Here is a 20,866-nt window from a genome sequence, read left to right as displayed (position 1 = left end):
AATGAGCATGCTGTTTAATCAGTTTAATCAGTTTCTTGATATGCCATACCTGTCAGGTGGATGAATTATTTTGGCAAAGGAGAAATGCTCACTAACAGGGATGTAAAACCCATTTGTGCACCAAATTTGAGAGAAATAAGCTTTTTGAGCCTATGGAACATTTCTGGGATCTTTTATTTCAGCTCATGAAACATGGGACCAAGACTTTACATTTTGCATTTATATTTTTGCTCAGTGTGTATATTGAAAAGTGAGCTGAATGTGCCAGCTGAGATTTTGCATGTATAGAGCCTTTGATATAAAATGCTGGGTGTGACCCGCACACACTCATATGCGCGCACACTCATATGCGCACGCACGCACACACACATTCTCTCTCTCACTCTTTTATGCACATCACCAGGAACCTCTCATTTGATGACTGAATGTTGTGCTGTTTTCAAGCAGTTACCATGGAGACCAGAAGGCCCCATCTATTTTGAGCTGATATTTCATACTCAATCCCCCCTTCCTTCCTTCAGACTCTACTGGCCACGGTGATTACCTTCACCTATTTCCCTTACCTTCTATACATACTTTTGGCACTTAGTCAGCAGAGGTTCTTCATAACTTTCAAACAGGCAAAGGTGTCAGAGCACCTTCAACTGGTTCCTCCAAATAAAATGGCAAAAATGTAATGAATGAGAAAAAGGTATCGTGGTAAAAAACTAAAAAATACCCATAGATGTCACATGAACAGATACAACACATAGAAAATAATACAGATACAAAGAACATTGTACAAAGATATTAGTCTACAGTGCTGTCGTGACTCAGAGACAGAGAAAGAGAGAGAGAGAAAGAAAGTCACTGAACTGAGCATCCCCTGTCCCTTACTCCCTGTCAGGTATAGCCTGATAGTCATTACCATCTGTGGTGGCCCTTACTCCCTGTCAGGTATAGCCTGATAGTCATTACCATCTGTGGTGGCCCTTGTGAACCTGGCTCTTTGGGAATGTCACCCACTACACCCCGTCACTGCCCCCCCAACCACACTACACCCTCAGGGGACACCTGCATGTCAGCACCTGCCTCCTCCTTAGCCCCCTACCACCACCACCAGCCACTCTGACACATCTCCTGCTCTTTGCAGTCAGAGCCCATTTTCCTTATCACTCCTCTTTCTTTTCAACCCGCTGATCGATCAGCGGGAAGGCCCGGAAAAATCATCGCTGCGCTTTCATGCCCCAGAATAGATACTAAATCATTTATTTTATCAACGAGAATGGGATATTTATTTTTACTCCTACAGACAGCATTCTTGCGTGTTAGCAAGGGGAAAGACAAACATGTTTCCGGGCTTATCTTTGTACTGTGCCGTAACAGGTGGCAAGAGGGTCGAGCGAGACTATTCGATGTGATTGTGGTGGTTCAAGGATGGTTTGGTGATGAATCGGACTCGTTAATACACTTCAGGCTTTGACTTGTTTAACCACCATTGCAAATGTGCTTGTGTTGTCACTTAGTTAAAAGCCAAGTATAATGTGAATACTGTAATTTGGACTAAATGTGATATATTTGATCTTGAAGACAAAAAAAAATGACCTGATCAAGGTCCGCTACAAGAGCTGCCTGGAGGAATTGAATCGTACTTACCGCAAAGTTCAACTCAAACTCCCAATCACCTTCAACAACATAATCCAGACGAATGTACATGCACTAATGGAAAGCATGCATCGGGGGGGGAAAAAAATCATGAATGAATTGCAAACGTAAACAAAAAGGTAATTGTTAAGCCTTGATAAATTACAAGCACGTCGCATAAACAATAAGACGGTACAAGAATCTTGAAAGCATAACATTGCATAAACACATGCAGATTGCTCTCTAGTCTAAACAATAAAATATAGATTTTTTTATGCAATCTTCCATTGTGGTACCAAGAGTTGGTAACCATCTTTTCAACAAACCAGCTAGACTCAGATGTATTTTTTTCCTTTCAGAATAACACATGCAGAGGTAGTCATTGCTGAACACATACAGTACACTACATAAACACTGGTGGAACAGGTTTGATTGAACCCTTGGGTTTTTTCATCTACTTATTATAATATCAGTATGTATCCTGTCAAATGGTATTCTTCAGATCAGGTACCTAGCGCTGTTCTGGCGGGGGCGGCATCGCTATTGATCCAGAAGGAGACCCAGGAGAGCACCACGGTGAGGATACAGGGGATGTAGGTCTGGATGGTGAAATAACCCATTCTCCTGCTCAGGTCAAAGTACACTGTCATGACCACATAATCACCTGGGAGAGGAGGGGAATAAAGAGGAGGGATGTGTATGGAGTGAGGGGCGAGGAGGGGGAGGGAGCGAGGTAAGGAGGAAGAGAGGGAGGGAGGGAGAAAGAGAAGAGATTGAGGGACAATCAGAGCGTCAGGTGGAACAAGAACAAGCCAGCGTGGGGGGGGAGAGAAAGACAGAGAGAGAGAGATAATCATGAGAGCTAGCATCAGGGGGAACCACAGAACAAGGCACCATACACAATGCTTCAGGGAGTCTACTTTGGTGGGTTTTGAAGAGGGGATGCTGTAACAATAGAAAGAAAGGAGGCAGATATAACAGCGGTAGAACCAGAAGTCCCCGATGGCACGGTGGCATGGGAACTGTCCACTCGCTGTCCTCATTACCACGCTACAGCACAATACCTATTCATTTCATGCTGGATGAGAAACAAGAAGAAGACATTTAGCGCTTTGTTTTCAGAGTTTGTTGAGATGTAAATTAATGACATGCTATTTTTAGCTGCAGGAGCAAGCTAGCTAATCATCATGCAGCATGATGCAAGCTGGGAGTCAAGAAAAAGGGAAAACAAGATGAGAAATGTCTAATTTCCTTGAATAGAACTGAAGGAAGATCTGTGGAAGAACTCTGGCTTTCACATGAGTTCTCCACTCAGAACGTGGACTTGTATCACAGTGCACCATACGTAGAACACATCATTTATTGGATCACATGAGTTTTCAAGACGAATAAAGTACAGCATGAACAATGTCACCTATGAAATTTGAGAATAGGGTCAATGTGGGTTAATTACAGCTTGAGGATTCATACATGAGATCAATTCATCAGCCCCTTGAAACGCTGCTACATGAGTCGTCAATGCTGTCATGAATGCATTACAAATGTATTACAAAGTCATTCCAGCAAGCACCACTCATGAGTATAATTAGATACCTGTTTGTAAAACACGACCTTCGTCGCAAGGAATGATTGTTGCAAATAAATAGATGTAGAATTCAGTATTAAAACCAAACCACATCCTAGGACTCTGAAAATCATTTAAGTGAATAATTAAATATTTTGAATCTTTAATCCAGATGGTTTGTGTAAAAATATGTTTGCCTTTATACCAGAGGGGACTACTGATGAGCTTCAAGCAATCTACAGAGAAACAATATGTTAAATGTCACAATGAATTATGAAGACAGGTAAATGCACTTTCATTGTGCCCTTTTTCATTACACAGTGAATGATAAAGACAACGTCTACTCCCTGAGCACTACTCTTAAGTCTACTACCACAGTACTACCCCTAAGTCTACTACCACAGTACTACTCCTAAGTCTACTACCACAGTACTACTCCTAAGTCTACTACCACAGTACTACCCCTAAGTCTACTACCACAGTACTACCCCTAAGTCTACTACCACAGTACTACTCCTAAGTCTACGACCACAGTACTACTCTTATGTCTACTACCAAAGTACGACTCCTAAATCCACTACCAAATTACTACTTCTTAGTCTACTACCAGAGTACTACTCCTAATTGCAATTTCAACCTGTTTTCTGCCCTGCCAAATGCTGTCTTTGTCATTTCCATGGTACAATAATACTACATATCTTGACTATCTTCCAAGAGAAGGCATTGTCTTTGCTCTCTGGCAATATCTTGCAAAACTGGCAAAGCAATTGTCTTTGCAATGCAATAGCTTACAAAGACTGGAAAAGCAATTGACTTAAGCCAGAGTGGTGGCACCAGACCTCAAGACACCAGCTGGTAATTCCTGCTGTCTCCCCCTGCTAATAGACAGGAGAATATGACAGATAATTTACAGTAAATGTAGACCATTTGATTAAAAAACAGCTAAAAATAACACTTTGTCCTTTTTCCTTGGAATTTTTATGAGTCAGTATCTAATAATTCAGAGAGAAATTGGATGGCGAACACAGGAGCCAACAAAGGGCTGTGATGAGGATTTATTTGATTGATTGTGAAAAATAGAAGGTCAGCTGTTTGGGTATTAAATGTACGGTAACTCATTTGCTGTACCTGCTGTTGTTTTTAGGACGTCTGTGGAATTCCGCAGGCCCATGAAGTCAAACTGGTAGAGGCGCCAGTACTTCTGGTCTGAGGTTTCGATGGAGTTCCTTTTCCATCTGTAAATCATTTCATCCTTGGGGTAACCATCTGTAAGTCAAGTAAACACACAGTGACCCTATGGTAGCATTTCATTCTAATAAAATAAGATTTATGCTTCAATCTGACCAATACATGTTTTATTGTTTGATGGGTCTTACTGGACAAATTCCTATGTATGTATTGTAAAACCCCCTAATTGCATACTGTTAAATATACCTAAATATGGGAACAGCACACACACATAAACACACGGACACACAGTATAGAGTAGAGCACCATTAGACCGTTAGAAAAGTAAAAAACATGGCCATAGTAAAGTGCTGTAAGAGCAGATGAAAAGGAGCACAACAGGGTGTAATAGGATACTTTGAGTTACTGTGAGAGAGCATTGTGTTGATGCTGGAGTTGACCTTCACTTTTCACAGAAGTGTGTGTGTGCCTGTGAAATCTAATTTGAAAGCCGTGCAACGGAAATGAACCACCTCATTGTGCTCTGATGATTTCAAGCAGGTGAACTGTATCCCATTAACATGTTATTATGAGGTGTGTCTCTCACGCACACACAAAGCGACAATGTTATTCACACTAGCAAAAGCTACAACAAAGGAACGCTGGTGAGATGATGTGGAGTGTGCTGAGTGTGTGTCAATATCTTAGAAACTATTATGCCTTGAAAGTACAATAACGAGGAGGCAGAAAGCTATGTTTAGGCTAGGGCTCAGCTGCAAGTTGGGTATCAGGGTTTGGCTCTGGAGTTGGCACTTCCTCCTAAAGGCGTGGTGTCCAGGGCAACCAGGCCAATGATAGAGGGGGCAGCAAAGGGGGCTGCAGCTTCGTGGCCCTGCAGCTGATCCACACGGCGGCGGTACACTTGATCGTCAGGCATCCGAGTCCTGTAAGAGACCGGTCCAGTGGCTTCTTCCACAACTGCAAGGACCTACATAGGGCCTCCAGAGCAGTTCCTCATGTACACAGACTCGTCAGGCAGAAAATGCCTTAAATGATCACGGCCCCCCTGTCTGCATCACCCTCCTGCCTTAGACGCATGTCACTTGTCATGTCCGGGTGCAGCCGATCTAAAGCAGTTGTCAACCGTTTGTTCGTTAACAGCTCGGCTGGACTCTTCCCAGTAGAGGCCATCATAACATGTTGAGACTGCAGGACTCTTGACAATCAGGTCTGCCAGTCACCCACCGAGATCATAGACAGAGCCTCCCTGGTTGTCTGATCCATGTGTTCAGCTTGGCCATTGGAGGACGGATGTTATGGGGCTGTGGTGACATGTCCGATTCAGTTCCGCCCAGCGAACTCGTTAAACTCCGCAGAAGTGAAGGCAGCTCCATTATCTGACACCAGGACGTCACACAACCCATGAATGGCAAACAGCAAATGGAGGGTACTTATTACAGCACCAGAGGGCATCAAGATGACCATGGCTACTTCCATGCACTTTGAATGGGAATCTACCATAATGAGAAAAGTCCTTCCTTTGAATAGCCCAGAAAAGTATATATGAAGACAACAATTTCTTTGTTGTCCACTCCCATGGGTGCAAGGCAGCCTTGGATGAGCATGGTGTGACTCCGGACAGGTGACACAGCTGCGCACCACAGCCTAAATGTTCATCCTAGGCCATCCTCACTATTCCAGGATGCATATCATGCAGCATGGAAAGGACCCCATCCCTCGCCAGGCCAGGTACCACAACCCGACTGCCCCACAACACACAATTCTTGTGAACCGACAGCACGTTCCGACGATACCATTAAAGCCCAAACTCTCTGCCAGGAACTTCAGAGGCCCATCCATGCAGCACCCAGCGAAGAACTCGGGACAGGACAGGGTCCTTGAAGGTCAGTGCGGCTATCCTAGAAGCATAGAGAAGGGCTTCAGGTAAAGGCCATAAAGGCCTTCTTCCCAGAACAAGTCTGAGCTCCAGTCGTTTCTGAAGCTTCTCAACTTTTACAACTACTTCCGGCTAATGCTACAACTACAGTTGGCTAATGCAGATTCCCTGAGTTGCCTGCCACTCACTACCTCTTTGTCGAGGCACCACCTCACTGGGAAGTGATGCTGTTGGAGATGGTGCCTCGACAAAGAGGTAGTGAGTGGCAGGCAACTCAGGGAATCTGCATTAGCCAACTGCTTCCCTGGATGATAGCTGAGCTCATAACTATGGGGTCCCAGTATCAGGCTCCATCTGACCATGCAAGTGAAAATATTTTTGGGGCATGGGCTTCATATGATGAAGCACGCCCAGCAAGGGCTTGTGGTTGGTGTAGACCACAAAATGGCGACCTCACAAATACTGATGGAACTTCTTGACAGCAAAAATGTTCGCATGGGGCCTATTTATCCGGCTGTGCAGAGTACTGTTCAGTGACAGTTCGGGTCCTAGATGCGTAGCACACAGGTGCCTCCCGACCATCAGATTCCACATGACTAAACAAGGCACCGAGCCCATATGGAGACGCCTCACAGACCAGTAACAGGGGTTTTCTATCATCAGTGGGCTAGCAGCCCATCTGCTTGCAGCAGCTGCTTAGCCTCTTTATAGACTTCTTCATGAGTGTCGTTCCCACTCCAGGGAGCGGCCGGGTCCAGTAGGCGATGCCAGGGTTGTAGCTTTATTAAGCCGGAAGTAGTTGTAAAAGTTGAGAAGCTTCAGAAACGACTGGAGCTCAGACTTGTTCTGGGAAGAAGGCCTTTATGGCCTTTACCTTATTCTGGGTTGGTCGCACACCATCCTTGTCAATGTGGAACCTCTGGAACTCAACACTGGGTGCAGCAAAATTTGACTTCTCCCTCTCAGGCTGTGGCCTTCCATGGATACTATAGACAACATACTTCTCAGGGTCTGGGTGACAGTTTACCAAGTGTGTCTGTTGTGTGGTCCTAGTGGGCATGACTGAGCTGCCTGGGACAGGGACCTTTGTCAAACAAAGTCGAGCTACTGTATATGTCCGCTCCATTTAGAGGTAGTGACAGAAAGTGCTTATGCACAAAAATATTCTGATTTATAACAGTGTGCACGCACTTCCCACGCCAGTTTCCCTTTATAAATCACAGTCAACTCGAAATTTGCCCCGCGTGAGCGCACGTCTTGTCCTACCCTTTTAACGCCCATAGTTGCCCATAGATAGTGAAACACTCCTAATTAATATTCATCCATACTGACTGCATGACAACAAATCCCGACAGAAAGGTTAAAAAAAAGACATTTCACCCAGTGTGAAACGGAAGATCTTGTAGGGGAGGTTGAAGCAAGAAAAAATACATTGTTTGGTGGAAAAGTGTGGGAATTACAATTTGTATTTATTTTTCCTTTATTTAACTAGGCAAGTCAGTTAAGAACAAATTCTTATTTTCAATGACTGCCTAGGAACAGTGGATTTAACTGCCTGTTTAGGGGCAGAACGACAGATTTGTACCTTGTCAGCTCGGGAATTTGAACCTCCAACACTCTAACCACTAGGCTACCCTGCTGCCCCGGGGCTTCAGTGTCAGCAAATGGCGGACGCTGTGAATGCCGCTGGCTCAGAACGTCAGACTCTCTCAGAAATAAGACGTTATCCAACATTAAAGTGGAAGCCAAAAAGGCGCATAGCCTTACACAGACAAAGTGTTTGTGCCACCGGAGCTCAAGCCCCTTGATGAGCGATTGCCAGTATTATAGGGGAGTCCCTCCAGAGTGGAGTAGTGACGGAGGTGGACACGGACATGCAAGTCGCACCGGATGACCCAGGTATTAATTCGTATTCCCTCGTTTGAAAAGAGTAAACCAAATGGATTGTCGTTGTGTTTACACATTTATTTACAAACAATTGACATCTATTTTTAGTCGCTGCGTGTTCCAGCGGGGTCGGTGGTTCTGCAGCTGAGCAGGAGCTGAGTGCGCCCACCCCCCGGCGTCTCCACCGCACCTCGTGCGTCACAACCCTCCGGCGGCCGTGTCCTCACAGATGCAGTCCTGCAAACGCAAAGGGACACCATCGACGCTATTAACGAGGTTGCCAAGGAGTTGAAGTGGGACAGGCACGGCTTGGTTTCTGCGGGTGCTTCTCTGTAAAGCTGGGCCCACTACAGCACAGAGATCCAAGAGAACAGCTCTTGGCAATCGGAACCGGCTCATACGCCACTCATCATCATCATTGGCCAGTAAATCTTGCAGGTCTCTGAAAATTAGCTCTCTCTGAATTCTTCCATTCGCCACATCTTCCAACAGCAGCCATTGTGCGTCATTATGCATTGTAATTGCATGCCTTTTTATACCCACCCATTTGATTGTCAAAGATACCCAATTGCGTAACACCTTCAGGTGTGGTAAATACCCTGGTTGTAACTGACAATGACTGGGCCAAAATCACATTGACAGTTCTGCGCAACGAACATATATGAAATATGAAACTGTACACAAACTGTGCACATTTATTTATGAAAACAAATGTCACAACATGCAACTATTGTTTAATAATTACAGATCCAATGAAATATGATTCCCGATTAAACTGTACAACATATTTGAGGGGTTCTTTTGCAAAAACAGATATCTCCGTTTGTATTTATTATCCTAAATCATGTTTTTTTTTTTTTGTGCACTCCAGGGAACTCTTCATATATAATACATGAGGTGTAATATTTTTGATTTATTTTACACAATGGTATCAATTTCTGCCATCGGGGTCGCAGTTTCTCCAAGTTATGTGCGCACGCATGGGTCAAAATGTCCGTGGAGGACCGCACATTCTCATGTCAAGTTTTTTTTTTTTATAAATCTCAACGTTTGCTTAGAAAATGGCGTACACCTTCTTTTGCGCCTACGCAACGTTTATAAACGTTCATAAATGAGGCCCCTGGTCTTTCATGGTGAAGCAGGCAGGCATGATTTGCAGCAGTCTCAGCTGCCAAGGCTTTTACCTAGGCCACTCTAAATATCAGATTGGGCTCAGCAAATAGACTCATCTAACAATTCTGTCAAGCAGCATCGGCTCCAGCTGATCTCCAAAATGTATTTATTTATTTTTATTTCACCTTTATTTAACCAGGTAGGCAAGTTGAGAACAAGTTCTCATTTACAATTGCGACCTGGCCAAGATAAAGCTCCCAATTATGGTGCACCGAAAGCCTGCGCAGACCAGCAGTGAAACTGGAGATATTCTGATTTGCATTTTGTTTACAATTATGAAAAATAGAATCTCTGCACAATATCTGACGGATCTGGGCTGAAAGGCCGCTTCAAACATGACACTGTTTTCATAACTCTTAGCAGTGGGCAGGGCCGGAGCGAGTAGAGAACCTAATGTACACTAAACAAAAATATAAACGCAACATGCAACAATTTCAAAGATTTTACTGAGTTACAGTTCAAATAAGGGAATTTGTCAAATTAAATAAATTCATTAGGCCCTAATCATGGATTTCCCATGACTGGGAATACAGATACAGATACTTTAAAAAACATGTAGGGGCGTGGGTCAGAAAACCAGTCAGTATCTGGTGTGACTACCACTAGCCTCATGCAGCGCAACACATCGCCTTCGCATAGAACTGATCAGGCTGTTGATTGTGTCCTGTGGAATGGTGTCCCACACCTATTCAATGTCTGTGCGAAGTTGCTGGATATTGGCAGGAACTGGAACACGCTGTCGTACAGTTCAATCCAGAGCATCCCAAACATGCTCAATGAGTGAAATGTCTGAAGAGTATGCAGGCCATGGAAGAACTGGGACATGTTCAGCTTCCAGGAATTGTGTACATATCATTGCAACATGGGGCCGTGCATCTTCATGCTGAAACAAGAGGTGATGGTGGTGGATGAATGGTACGGCAATGGGCCTCAGGATCTCTTCACAGTACCTTTGTGCATTCAAATTGCCATCGATAAAATGCAATTCAGTTTGTTGTACTTCCCATACTATAACCCCACTGCCACCATGGGGCACTCTGTTCACAACGTTGACATCAGCAAACTGCTCGCTCCCACAACAACGTGGTTACACGTGATCTGCGGTTGTGAGGCCGGTTGGACGTACTGCCGAAACGATGTTGGAGGTGGCTTATGGTAGAGAAATGAACATTACATTCTCTGGCAACAGCTCTGGTGGACATTCCTGCAGTCAGCATGCCAATTGCACACTCCCTCAAAACATGACATCTGTGGCATTGTGTTGTGTGACAAAACTGCACATTTTAGAGTGGCCTTATATTGTCTCCAGTACAAGGTGCACCTTTGTAATAATGTTGTTTAATCAGATTCTTGATATGCCACAAATGTCAGGTGGATGGATTGGCATGGCAAAGGGGAAATGCTCACTAACAGGGATATAAAGAAATGTGTGAACATTTGTTTGGGAGAAATGAGTTGTTTGTGCATATGGAACATTTCTGAGATCTTTTATTTCAGCTCATGAAACATGAAACCAATGCTGAGTTTATACAGTACATGACCAAAAGTATGTGGACACCTGCTCGTCAACACTCTTCTGGAAAGGCTTTCCACAAGATGTTGGAATATTGCTGAGGGGAATTGCCTCAATTCAGCCACAAGAGCATTAGTGAAGTCGAACACTGATGTTGGGCGATTAGGCCTGGATCACAGTCGGCGTTCGAATTGGTCCCAAAGGTGTTCAATGGGGTTGAGGTCAGTGCTCTGTGCAGGCCAGTCAAGTTCTTCCACAACGATTTCGACAAACCATTTCTGTATGGACCTCACTTTGTGCATGGGGGCATTGTCATTCTGAAACAGGAAAGGGCCTTCCCTAAACTGTTCTCTTGGCATCTACCAAACCCAGATTCATCTGTCGGAATGCCAGATGGTGAAGTGTGATTAATCACTACAGAGTCCAATGGCGACGAGCTTTACACCACTCCAGCCGTCGCTTGGCATTGTGCATGTTGATCTTGGGCTTGTGTGCAGCTGCTCGGACATGGAAACCCATTTCATGAAGCTCCTGACAAACAGTTCTGGTGCTGAGGTTGCTTCCAGAGGCAGTTTGGAACTCAGTAGTGAGTGTTGCAACTGAAGATTTTTATGCACTACGTGCTTCAGCACTCGCCAGTCCCGTTCTGGGAGCTTGTGTGGCCTACTCTTTTGCGGCTGAGCCATTGTTGATCCTAGACTATTCCACTTCACAATAACAGCTCTTACAGTTGACCGGGGCAGCTCTAGCAGGGCAGAAATTTGACGAACTGACATTGCCATGTTGAAAGTCACTGAGCTCTTCAGTAAGGCCATTCTATTGCCAATGTTTTTCTATGGAGATTGCATGGCTGTGTGCTCGATTTTATGCACCGGTCAGCAACGGGTGTGGCTCAAATATATACTTTTGTATATATGATGCATTTTTGTTCAGTGTAGAATACGTCACTGCTCCGCACACACAGAGCAGCACAGTGCAATTATTTTAGTCATTTTCAATGTCATTAGCAACAAAAAAACCTTCCAGCCTTTCAACACACTCCTCCCAAGAGCTATGCTTTTCCTCAACAAACTCCTTAATCTTCCCATAAAAAGCCATGATCATGTCAGAAAAGGAAAATCCAATTTTATTTATCCTTTATTCAGCTAGGCAAGTCAGTTAAAAACAAATTATTATTTACAATGACGGCCTACCCCGGCCAAACTCTAACCCGGACGACGCTGGGCCAATTGTGCACCCCCCTATGAGACTCCCAATCACGGCCGGTTGTGATACAGCCTGGAATCAAACCAGAGTCTGTAGTGACGCCTCTAGCACTGACATGCAGTGCCTTAGACCGCTGCACCACTCGGGAGCCCATTTTGTTTACTCTTGAATCCTCTTCAAACATTCTAGTTCGGATCCAATAACGAGGAGGCGGAAAGGCAAGTTTAGGCTATTTACTCCATGGTGCAGGCAATAAACATGAACGCCATGTTGGCAGGTGACTGAACTTTTACACCTATGGGGCGGGCACGCCATATATGGGAGCGTCTAGGCGACTTAACGTGCCCACATGAACTTTTCCCAATACACAACTGAAACCACATACTCTCCCATCTCCATTAAGATGGTAGGAGTACAGTCAGTAGGACTGTAGGTAGGACTGTAGGACTGACTCTTCACTGGTAAATGTCTGTTATTGTCAGTTATTGTCATATCCCACTCTGTACTGTAGGTTACATAGAAACGAGCCATGGTAGACAGCCCAGCCAAACTCCTCTCTCCTCCTCTGCACAGATAATAGCTTGGGTCAAAGCAAAGAGAATGTAAAAGGGCCATATGTCTATGAATCCTTGTATAGCAGCGTATATCCACTGAGCTCTAGGTTTGGTCGTATATAAACACTTCAATGGACAGCAATGACTCATCTCTTATCTGGAATTCTCTTTTTCACGTTAGATTGAGGAACGATGCGCTTCCTCCCAAATTACAAAATTACATTGGTTTCCTTACCCTGTAAGCAGTATATGGGACAAGGTATGATCCATGCTATGGACAAGGTATGATATCAATCCATGCTTTGGTTTAGTTTCCCTGGCACTGTTTCCAAATGCTAACGTTTTAGCATTTGTGGCGCAAATCCCTTTCAAGTCATGGGACTGATATTAGCATTTTCCGCGACTCATGTTCAAATCATCTATAAGTGACTTTGTTGAGCTTCACAATACATTTAAGATACTTTGGGATGATTTGGACGATGTACAAAAATGTGTAATAATCGGTCTCGTGACTTGAATGGGATTTGTGCCACAAATGTTAAAACATGAACATTTGGAAACAGTGCCAGGAAAGGTAAACCAAAGCATGGATTGCTGTCATTTCTAGGCTGCTTACAGGGTAAGGAAACAAATATGTAATTTCGTAACTATCCGTTTAAAGATCTGAAAGGTGAGAAAGTCCACAGTGATGAACTAATAAAAGGTGCAGTGAAATCAGTGGAGGCTACTGAGGGGAGGACTGCTCATAAAATGGCTGGAACAGCATGAATGGAATGGCATCAAATACATAGAAACCATGTGTTTTGATATCATTCCACTCATTCCGGCTCCAGCCATTACCACGAGCCTGTCCTCCCCAATTAAGATGCCACCAAACTCCTATGAGTGAAATGTGTTGTTTTACAGGGTCAGGCATAGCAGTACAGTGCCCTTAGAACAAATTATGTGCTTTGCTCAAGGACACATCGGCAGATCGTACACTTTGTCGGCACGGGTATTCAAACCAGCAACTTTCGATTGCTGGCCCAACGCTCTAACCGCTAGGCTACCTGCAGTCATTATCGCCATGGGAACACAGCACGCCACATGTCCAATGTTCTTTTCCCTGGGGTAAGTGAAAATATCAAACAGCGAGGATGTGTCTGTTGGCTCTGTCAAGCCAGTGGGTGGGTGGTGTGGAGGACTGGATTGAGTTTTCCCGTTTTGCTTAAGTTAACTCTTCAGACCCCCTGTTTCCAGGACGGAGATTAAGCCTATTCTCTATTGAGCATGCTTTTTAAACCAAGACTACGCTCAATTTGTGTCTGGGCAATCAGACCAAGATGTTTACTTCCAACAACAAAAAACATTCAAACCATAATAATATGAAAGGACTATTTTCTGAAGGCAACATTTTTGAGGATGACTTACTGTATGGATGTACATAGGCTGTAGATGGAGAAGCAATTGTGTTGCATTGGAAGGGTCGGGAAATGGAGGGGGGCATACGTACACGGGGGGGGGGGGGGATTTATTGTAGACTGAATAGAAGTAGGATCAAGGTCTTTATCTGGGAAACAGCTGGAAATCCATTAGGTCCAGCATGCATGGCTTTCACATCCTGTTCCCACCAATCCTTAATAAGGGTAGAAATTCAGTGTTCTTATTTCACTTAACAATAATGCTCTACGTTCACTTGCCATTCTGCCTGAACTGAATTTTGTCCCATTTTATTGCAGGTGACGTGCTGTTGTCGTGTTGTTAATGGACTGGCCAGAAAGCCTGGTTTTTCAATGTGGCTTTAAAGAACGGTATAGAGGTACAGAGTAGCTTTGCATCAAGCTTTCACATTGGTGACTCACGCATTCTCATGAAAAGCTGCAGACAATCCTTCTCTTTCAGGCTTTCAGAGAATCTGCCCAACAAGCCTCCAACTCAAAACAGTTGTATGTGCATCGACCTCATACTGTGACAGAATACACACGGTATCATTTGGATCTAGTACAATGGACCTTGTAGTGACCAATGGCGTTCATTTCAGGTACCTCCATCGTTTATATAAAAGTGAGTTGTAAAACTACAGTACGTGGGTGAGAAGAAAATGCCCGGGATATTATGGTCTGGCTTTTGGTGTCTATTGTGTATCATACTGTGATTGTCTTGTGCATAAGACATTGATTGTTCTGTATATATTAGGAGTATGTGAGACAAGGGAGATATACCTGTCCGAAGATGTTTAGTAGGAAATGGAACTGTACTAATTTGCTCAATGTATGAAACAACAATTTTGTCCGTCATTGTTTGTTGCCACTACCATTGCTACCTAACCTTGCTGCACCCGTACGCCCCCCTTCCCTCTTCAAAAGGATCGCAACAGAAGTCATCTTTCAAGCTTTATTGTGTTACCCTGGATTATTTTCTTCAATTGTATGTGGCGGCGTCAATTATTCAATCCATATGAAATATTACTTCTTCTCATGTATTTTTCATACATCTACATGAAATATGATGCGTCCTGATGTATTGTTCATATACTAAATATATATATTTTTTATATGTTTATACAAAATATATGACATATGAATGGGTGACATGATTGCCTGGCCGTACAATACTCACAGCTAGAGAAGACCAGGGGACAGGAGTGCTCATCCATAGGGAAGTTGTGGAGCTGCAGCTGGCACTCTGCATTGATGGTCAACCTACAGCACGAGTCAGAGAGAGGCCGTGAGTGAGCATTGCCATCGTTTCTCACATATAGTTCACCTCTGCTCTGAGAGAGCAGTGCTACTACAACAACAACAACAACAACCACCACCACTGCGCTGAACACATACACCACTGGTGATGCGAACGTGTCATTTATTGATGAAGACAGCATAGGGTGTGAAATAAGGGAAGGCTGGCTCTTGGTGTTGTTCTCACATACTGCACATGCTGCGAAAGAGACAGAGACAGAGAGCCATAATGCTGTTTCCATTTTTCTGTTGGTGTGAAAAGAATGAGCGATTGCGGGGTTAACAAACTGGCACCTTGTTGCATGCCTGTGAGAGACCTAATGGGCCACCTATTATCCTGACATGACTGCCAGTGCCAGGGAGCTGGAGATTGAGGGTCGGCCGGCCGGCTGGTCGCCACCGAGTCTGGTGAGCCTTGCAAATTGGTATTTTCCTTGAGTAACAAACTCCGACAGACTAGTTAAGAAAAATGAACGCATTTAGAAATGCTCTCGTCCCAAAGTTATGTAGGTCATCGGACTGAATTTCCCCCTATTCGTCTCCTCTTTTCTTTCTCTTCTTCTCCTCGTCCTCTTCCTCTGTCTCCCTGATAAAATGTCACTCTTGTTTACGTTGGCTTGACTGAAGGTCACAGTGAAGAGGAATTAATGGGAGCTTAGATTCACTCCATTGTTTTAATCAGACCAGGATGCCACTCGAGAAGATTTATAGATCTGCTCAATGATAACGCTGATGAATAATGCCAACTGAATGCTGACTGAAAATGCTCATTGGTAATGCAAACTGATGTTGCTCACTGACAATGCTCAATTATAATGCTCAACAATGGGCATCACCGATAAATCAAATCACATTTTCTTGGTCACGTACACATATTTGGCAGATGTTGTGGGTGAAGCAAAATGCTTATGTTCCTAACTCCAACAGTGTAGTAATACCTAACAATACAAAACAATACACATATCTAAAAATAAAAATAAATTGAAAGAAAGGAATTAAGAAATAGAGAAATATTAGATTGAGCAATGTCGGAGTCCGGAATATAAATATGTATGTATATGATGGTGTGTGTATAAACATTATGGGCATTATATGATGTTAACTAACAATGCTCAGTGATAATGCTCAACAATAATGTTCAGTGATAATGCCCATTTACTGTATAATGCTAAACAATAATGCTCAAAGATAATACACTAACCGATAAAGCTCACTGAGAATGGCTGATAATGTCGGATCTTGTATGATTCCGCCTTGGGGAGCCAGCCAGGTCAGTCCTGACAATAATTAACCTGCCCACACATTATTTTCCTTTGTCCTGTGCTTTGCCTGTTGCCAAGGGAATACCTCAGTCAGTTATGCAAACAGCAGGTGATGTCTCTCTTTTTCTCAGCAGAGGTGAATCCACGGTTGAAAACTTAGCAAAAAAAAGGACTGAAAGGATGACATTTACGCCCTAAAAAGCATGATCTCCCGAAGACAGTGTACTAGAGTGTGCAAAGCGAATGTACCAAGTGTGCTAACCCACTTAGCAGAGCAGTGATGAAAGATCCAAAACAATGTTATTCTTATCGTAGAGTAGACAGATTTTTATTTGGGGTTATTGGTGTAGCATCAGTATGTGGCACAGATGTCAGTGTGTTTGTGCCACCTTCTTACACTGTGTTGAACTCTACCTGAGTTCTGAGGAAGTTAGAATATTCTAGATGTGATCTTCAGTACAAAGATGGGTAGTAATGACACTATTTTCATTTATATTGTCTATTTTTCTTTCCTTGAAAGGGAAAACCCAATGTTTGCTAAGCTGTAAATTCAGAACAAAGATGGGACGATAGTTGGCTGTTCAAAACAACAATGTCTGTGACATCCGATAAAGAAAAGCCACTTATTTTACCTCAGCGTGTATAATATCTTCCCATCGTTCCAGATACGCAGAAGCTGATTGGGCATCGTAATCCAATGAGAGTCTGCGTTCTTGGAGTTTCTGAAGATGGTGTCGGGGACCCAGATCATTCCCACCATGTTGCTGTTGAGAGTCAGGATCTTCATAGTGCTGTTGTATTGCAGACGGCTGTCGATCCACGTCTGTGCAAAAATGATGTCAATTTCGTATTCCTGTAACAAAACAGAAGAAACTGACCTTTAACCTACATATATTATACATATTTCATATATTATTACATCTTTTATGATACATGTTGGTTCCAACTCTGGGGGGGGGGGGGGATAATCTACAATCCACAGTCATGCTATATATTTAACTTTAAGATGTTCATATTTTTTTTAAATTGAGAGAAGCTGCAGATCGGCTGTGTCGATGGTCTACCCGAACATAGAGACAGGACGAGACAAGACCTTTGTTCTCTTAGACAAAACATACCATAAATGATTATATGATAAGACAAGCATAAATTATAAATTGCCTTAACATTTAAAAGTGCTAAAAAATAGAAGCATTTCTCTTTTCCTAATCCCTTATGTTGACGTCCCCCAGAAACCGCATCTTGATTCTGACGGGTGACCTTTTGGAAACTTTTACAGGCACATGGGACCTGACTTTAATACAGCACTAATTAGAGTGTGATGGGAGCAGCACGACTGTAGCTGTTACCATGACCTTAAGGAGTAAAAGAACAGTCAATCACACAACACGTCAGTCTAAAGAGTCTATTCCTCAAGCCTCCCAGGCAATAGCCACTGTAATATATAAGGTCCTGTTCGGCTCAGTTGGTAGAGCATAGCACAGGTTTATGTGTTTGATTCCCGCTGGGGCAACCCTAAGAAAAATGTAGGCACGCATGACTTGCAAGTTGCTTTGGATAACAGCATCTGTTAAAAGGCATACATTAATGTATGAGAAATGAAGTGAAACGGGCTTGATCAGACAAACTAGTATCACCGATAAGATAGATCATTTACCTACTGATGACTAGATTTGAATTAATAATGCTGATCTAACATTTTAACTATGTTATTTCACCCATGAGTTTCTCACTAGCTAAGTTATGAAGATGAATGTGATATGAAATCAGTGATTAATCGCTAAGGAAATCTAAAAAGTAAAAAAAATACCAAGTATGCATTTATTCCGCTCTCTCCCCCTCTAACAGCCTCTGTGTAGTCCTGTAATACCCTTTAAATGTAAGATGAAGGTCAATAAACTGTATAAATATGAATAGATATTTCCCTCAGAAGCATCACAATTAGTTTCACTTCAGTAAATTCATTGCAACCTTAAGACTGCAATGACATTTCATAGTCTTGAAAAAAATAGTTAACACACAAATGACTTGATTCCTATTGTTAGACCTGGCTTCCTTACATCATGAGGGTGTGTACAGTAGACTACTATGTCATCAGACAGGAATTCAGGGTATGTTTTATTTATTTAACCTTTGTGTACACAGCGAAGTCGCACTGAGATCCAAGTCTCTTTTACAAGGGTTAGTGCTATCCGGAATCCTTGGGACGTCCCTACACTAACTTTAACCCTTACCTTTAACCATTTTAAATGTCAACATCAAAGTGGTGATGTCAGAGTTGGAAGTCCCTAGGATCCCAGTACTAAAATCCACACATTAGGGAAGAGCTAATCAATCCAGGCATATGAGTAGCCTAGGTCTCTAATTAAGGTCTTAACACGACTGTAGGGGACTACCGTTTTCCAAATTAAGTCTACCCTGGAGTCTATTCCATCTCTACACTAAATGTAAAGATTTTAGAAAAAGCCTTATTATCTACCTCAGATGAGGACCATAAACAGCGGGATATGAATGGGATATGATTACTACTGTTCAAATCATCACTCTGGCGATTCATATTTGGTTATAAAAGACACGCTGTGCTCAAACAGCTTATCAATGTAGGGATGGAAAAAAACACATCTTCTTTCCTCGTTCTGTGTCATTAACTATTATGGAAATCGTTACGAAAGCTCACACCCACGCTTTTAATGACTGATGCTACAAGACGAGAAAAAAGGCAACGCAACAGTCTTACCGCGATGAACGCGAGTTTAAATGAAACATGTTAAAAAGAGGTAACTTACGAACGTGCCTTGGCCTCTCTGTCCGTCGTTACAAGGCTAAGAATTACTCCCACAGCGCAACTTCCAGGCAAACACTAAGCGCCCCTCGTGAATTTAGAGTCCAACAGCAGGCACTAAAATGAGCATATCAAATGCCACATTATGAAAGGTCAAGTGAGGGGAAAAAGATGCTCCAAGGACTGACAGCATTACAGTACAATGCCACGATCTGCAAATCCACAATATCAACCCATTAGAAGTACTCACAGACTTGTGTATGATTCATTACACTTGCTTCCACACATATTTCTATTCTACATTGTTTATTTAGCCTGGTCCCAGATCTGTTTGACCTTGCCTACTCCATTGCTGTCATTGTCAAGCCAAACTTCTTTTGTTGCATTATTTATTTATTTATTATAGAAAGGCTTTACAGTGAGAAGGGACCAAAAGGTCAGTGTAAAAAAGGTTGGCCAACAATGGGCAGCTTGCTTGTAGAGAGCTTTGAACTTTTGCATGTTGTGTGTGGCTGGCTGTGGCTTCTGCTACGGGTAGCCCCGTTGCCTTGGACACAGAGTGAGCCTCCCAGATATAGCCTAAAAATAGCATTTCCTTTCGCAGAGAATTGTGAAGATGTCCCTTCAAACAAAATGTGTCAATAATTCAACGAGTACATCGGGAAACCAGTGTCATTAAAACAGGTGTCATTGTGGCTGAAATCTTACAATCCAGAAACTCAGAATGTGTGGATACTTGGAGAATCTGTGAAAACAATTGTTGAAAACAAGCCAATGAAAATAAATGTTGAAATGTCTCACATTTTTATTTTCTGATATGTACTGCAGTATTGGATTAGTCCAAGGGACCCATTGCGTTCCTGTGTTTTGTTACAGTAATTGTGACTGTAAATCCTAGTTGACATCTGTCAAGTTGCATGTGTATGGATATTGGATACCCAAAGCTAATGGAATCCAACACGCAAAATATTTCCTATGCTCATTGCTCTATGATGACGGAGGTACGATGACACCAATTATTAGAAAGGAGAGATACGATCTGGGCCTGTAGCCTTCATATAAATCCTATAGTCGCCATATAATCCATTAACGATCTATTGGAATCTGGAGGAGGGTAGACAAAGTCTAATGTAACTACTAGCACACTGCATAGAATACACACCAAATTATGAATATTACTTGTTAAAACCATTGGGCCAGTCATTGAAAGATCGCTGATTTGAATCCCGAAGCCGATTAGGTGAAAACTCTGTCTATGCCCTTGAGCAAGGCACTTAACCCCCATGCTACTGTAAATCACTCTGGATAAGAGCGTTGGCTAAATTACTAAAATGTCAATATAAGTGGTATCATATGGATATTGAGACAGATGTCAGATGTCATGATGCAATCCTTTAGAGATCTATCAGAAACTGAAGGTGAGACACACTGCTTAATAGAACGAGTTCTCTGTTGGTCGAGTAAACACTACCCACTGATCCACTGTTGTTCCCCTGAGACCTGGTGTCACATCTTAGATGC

The 20,866-nt window shown here is 42.9% G+C and overlaps 1 protein-coding gene across 2 annotated transcripts in view; it reads right to left on the bottom strand.

The window, feature by feature from the left end:
- Positions 1–20,866, bottom strand: part of LOC139373187 (gamma-aminobutyric acid receptor subunit gamma-3-like) — a 42,284-nt gene that overhangs the window by 5,024 nt on the left and 16,394 nt on the right. For both annotated transcript variants that reach the window (XM_071113366.1, XM_071113365.1), the window contains exons 4-7: positions 17,196–17,416; positions 15,183–15,265; positions 4,316–4,453; positions 2,135–2,287 (exon numbers count right to left, since the gene is read on the bottom strand). In XM_071113366.1, the coding sequence (XP_070969467.1) occupies positions 2,135–2,287; positions 4,316–4,453; positions 15,183–15,265; positions 17,196–17,416 (595 nt within the window). The remainder of the gene's footprint in view (positions 1–2,134; positions 2,288–4,315; positions 4,454–15,182; positions 15,266–17,195; positions 17,417–20,866) is intronic.

The sequence above is a fragment of the Oncorhynchus clarkii genome, chromosome 18, assembly GCF_045791955.1.
Source record: "Oncorhynchus clarkii lewisi isolate Uvic-CL-2024 chromosome 18, UVic_Ocla_1.0, whole genome shotgun sequence".
Lineage (NCBI taxonomy): Eukaryota > Metazoa > Chordata > Actinopteri > Salmoniformes > Salmonidae > Oncorhynchus > Oncorhynchus clarkii.
This window is presented reverse-complemented; position numbering and strand designations above follow the sequence as displayed.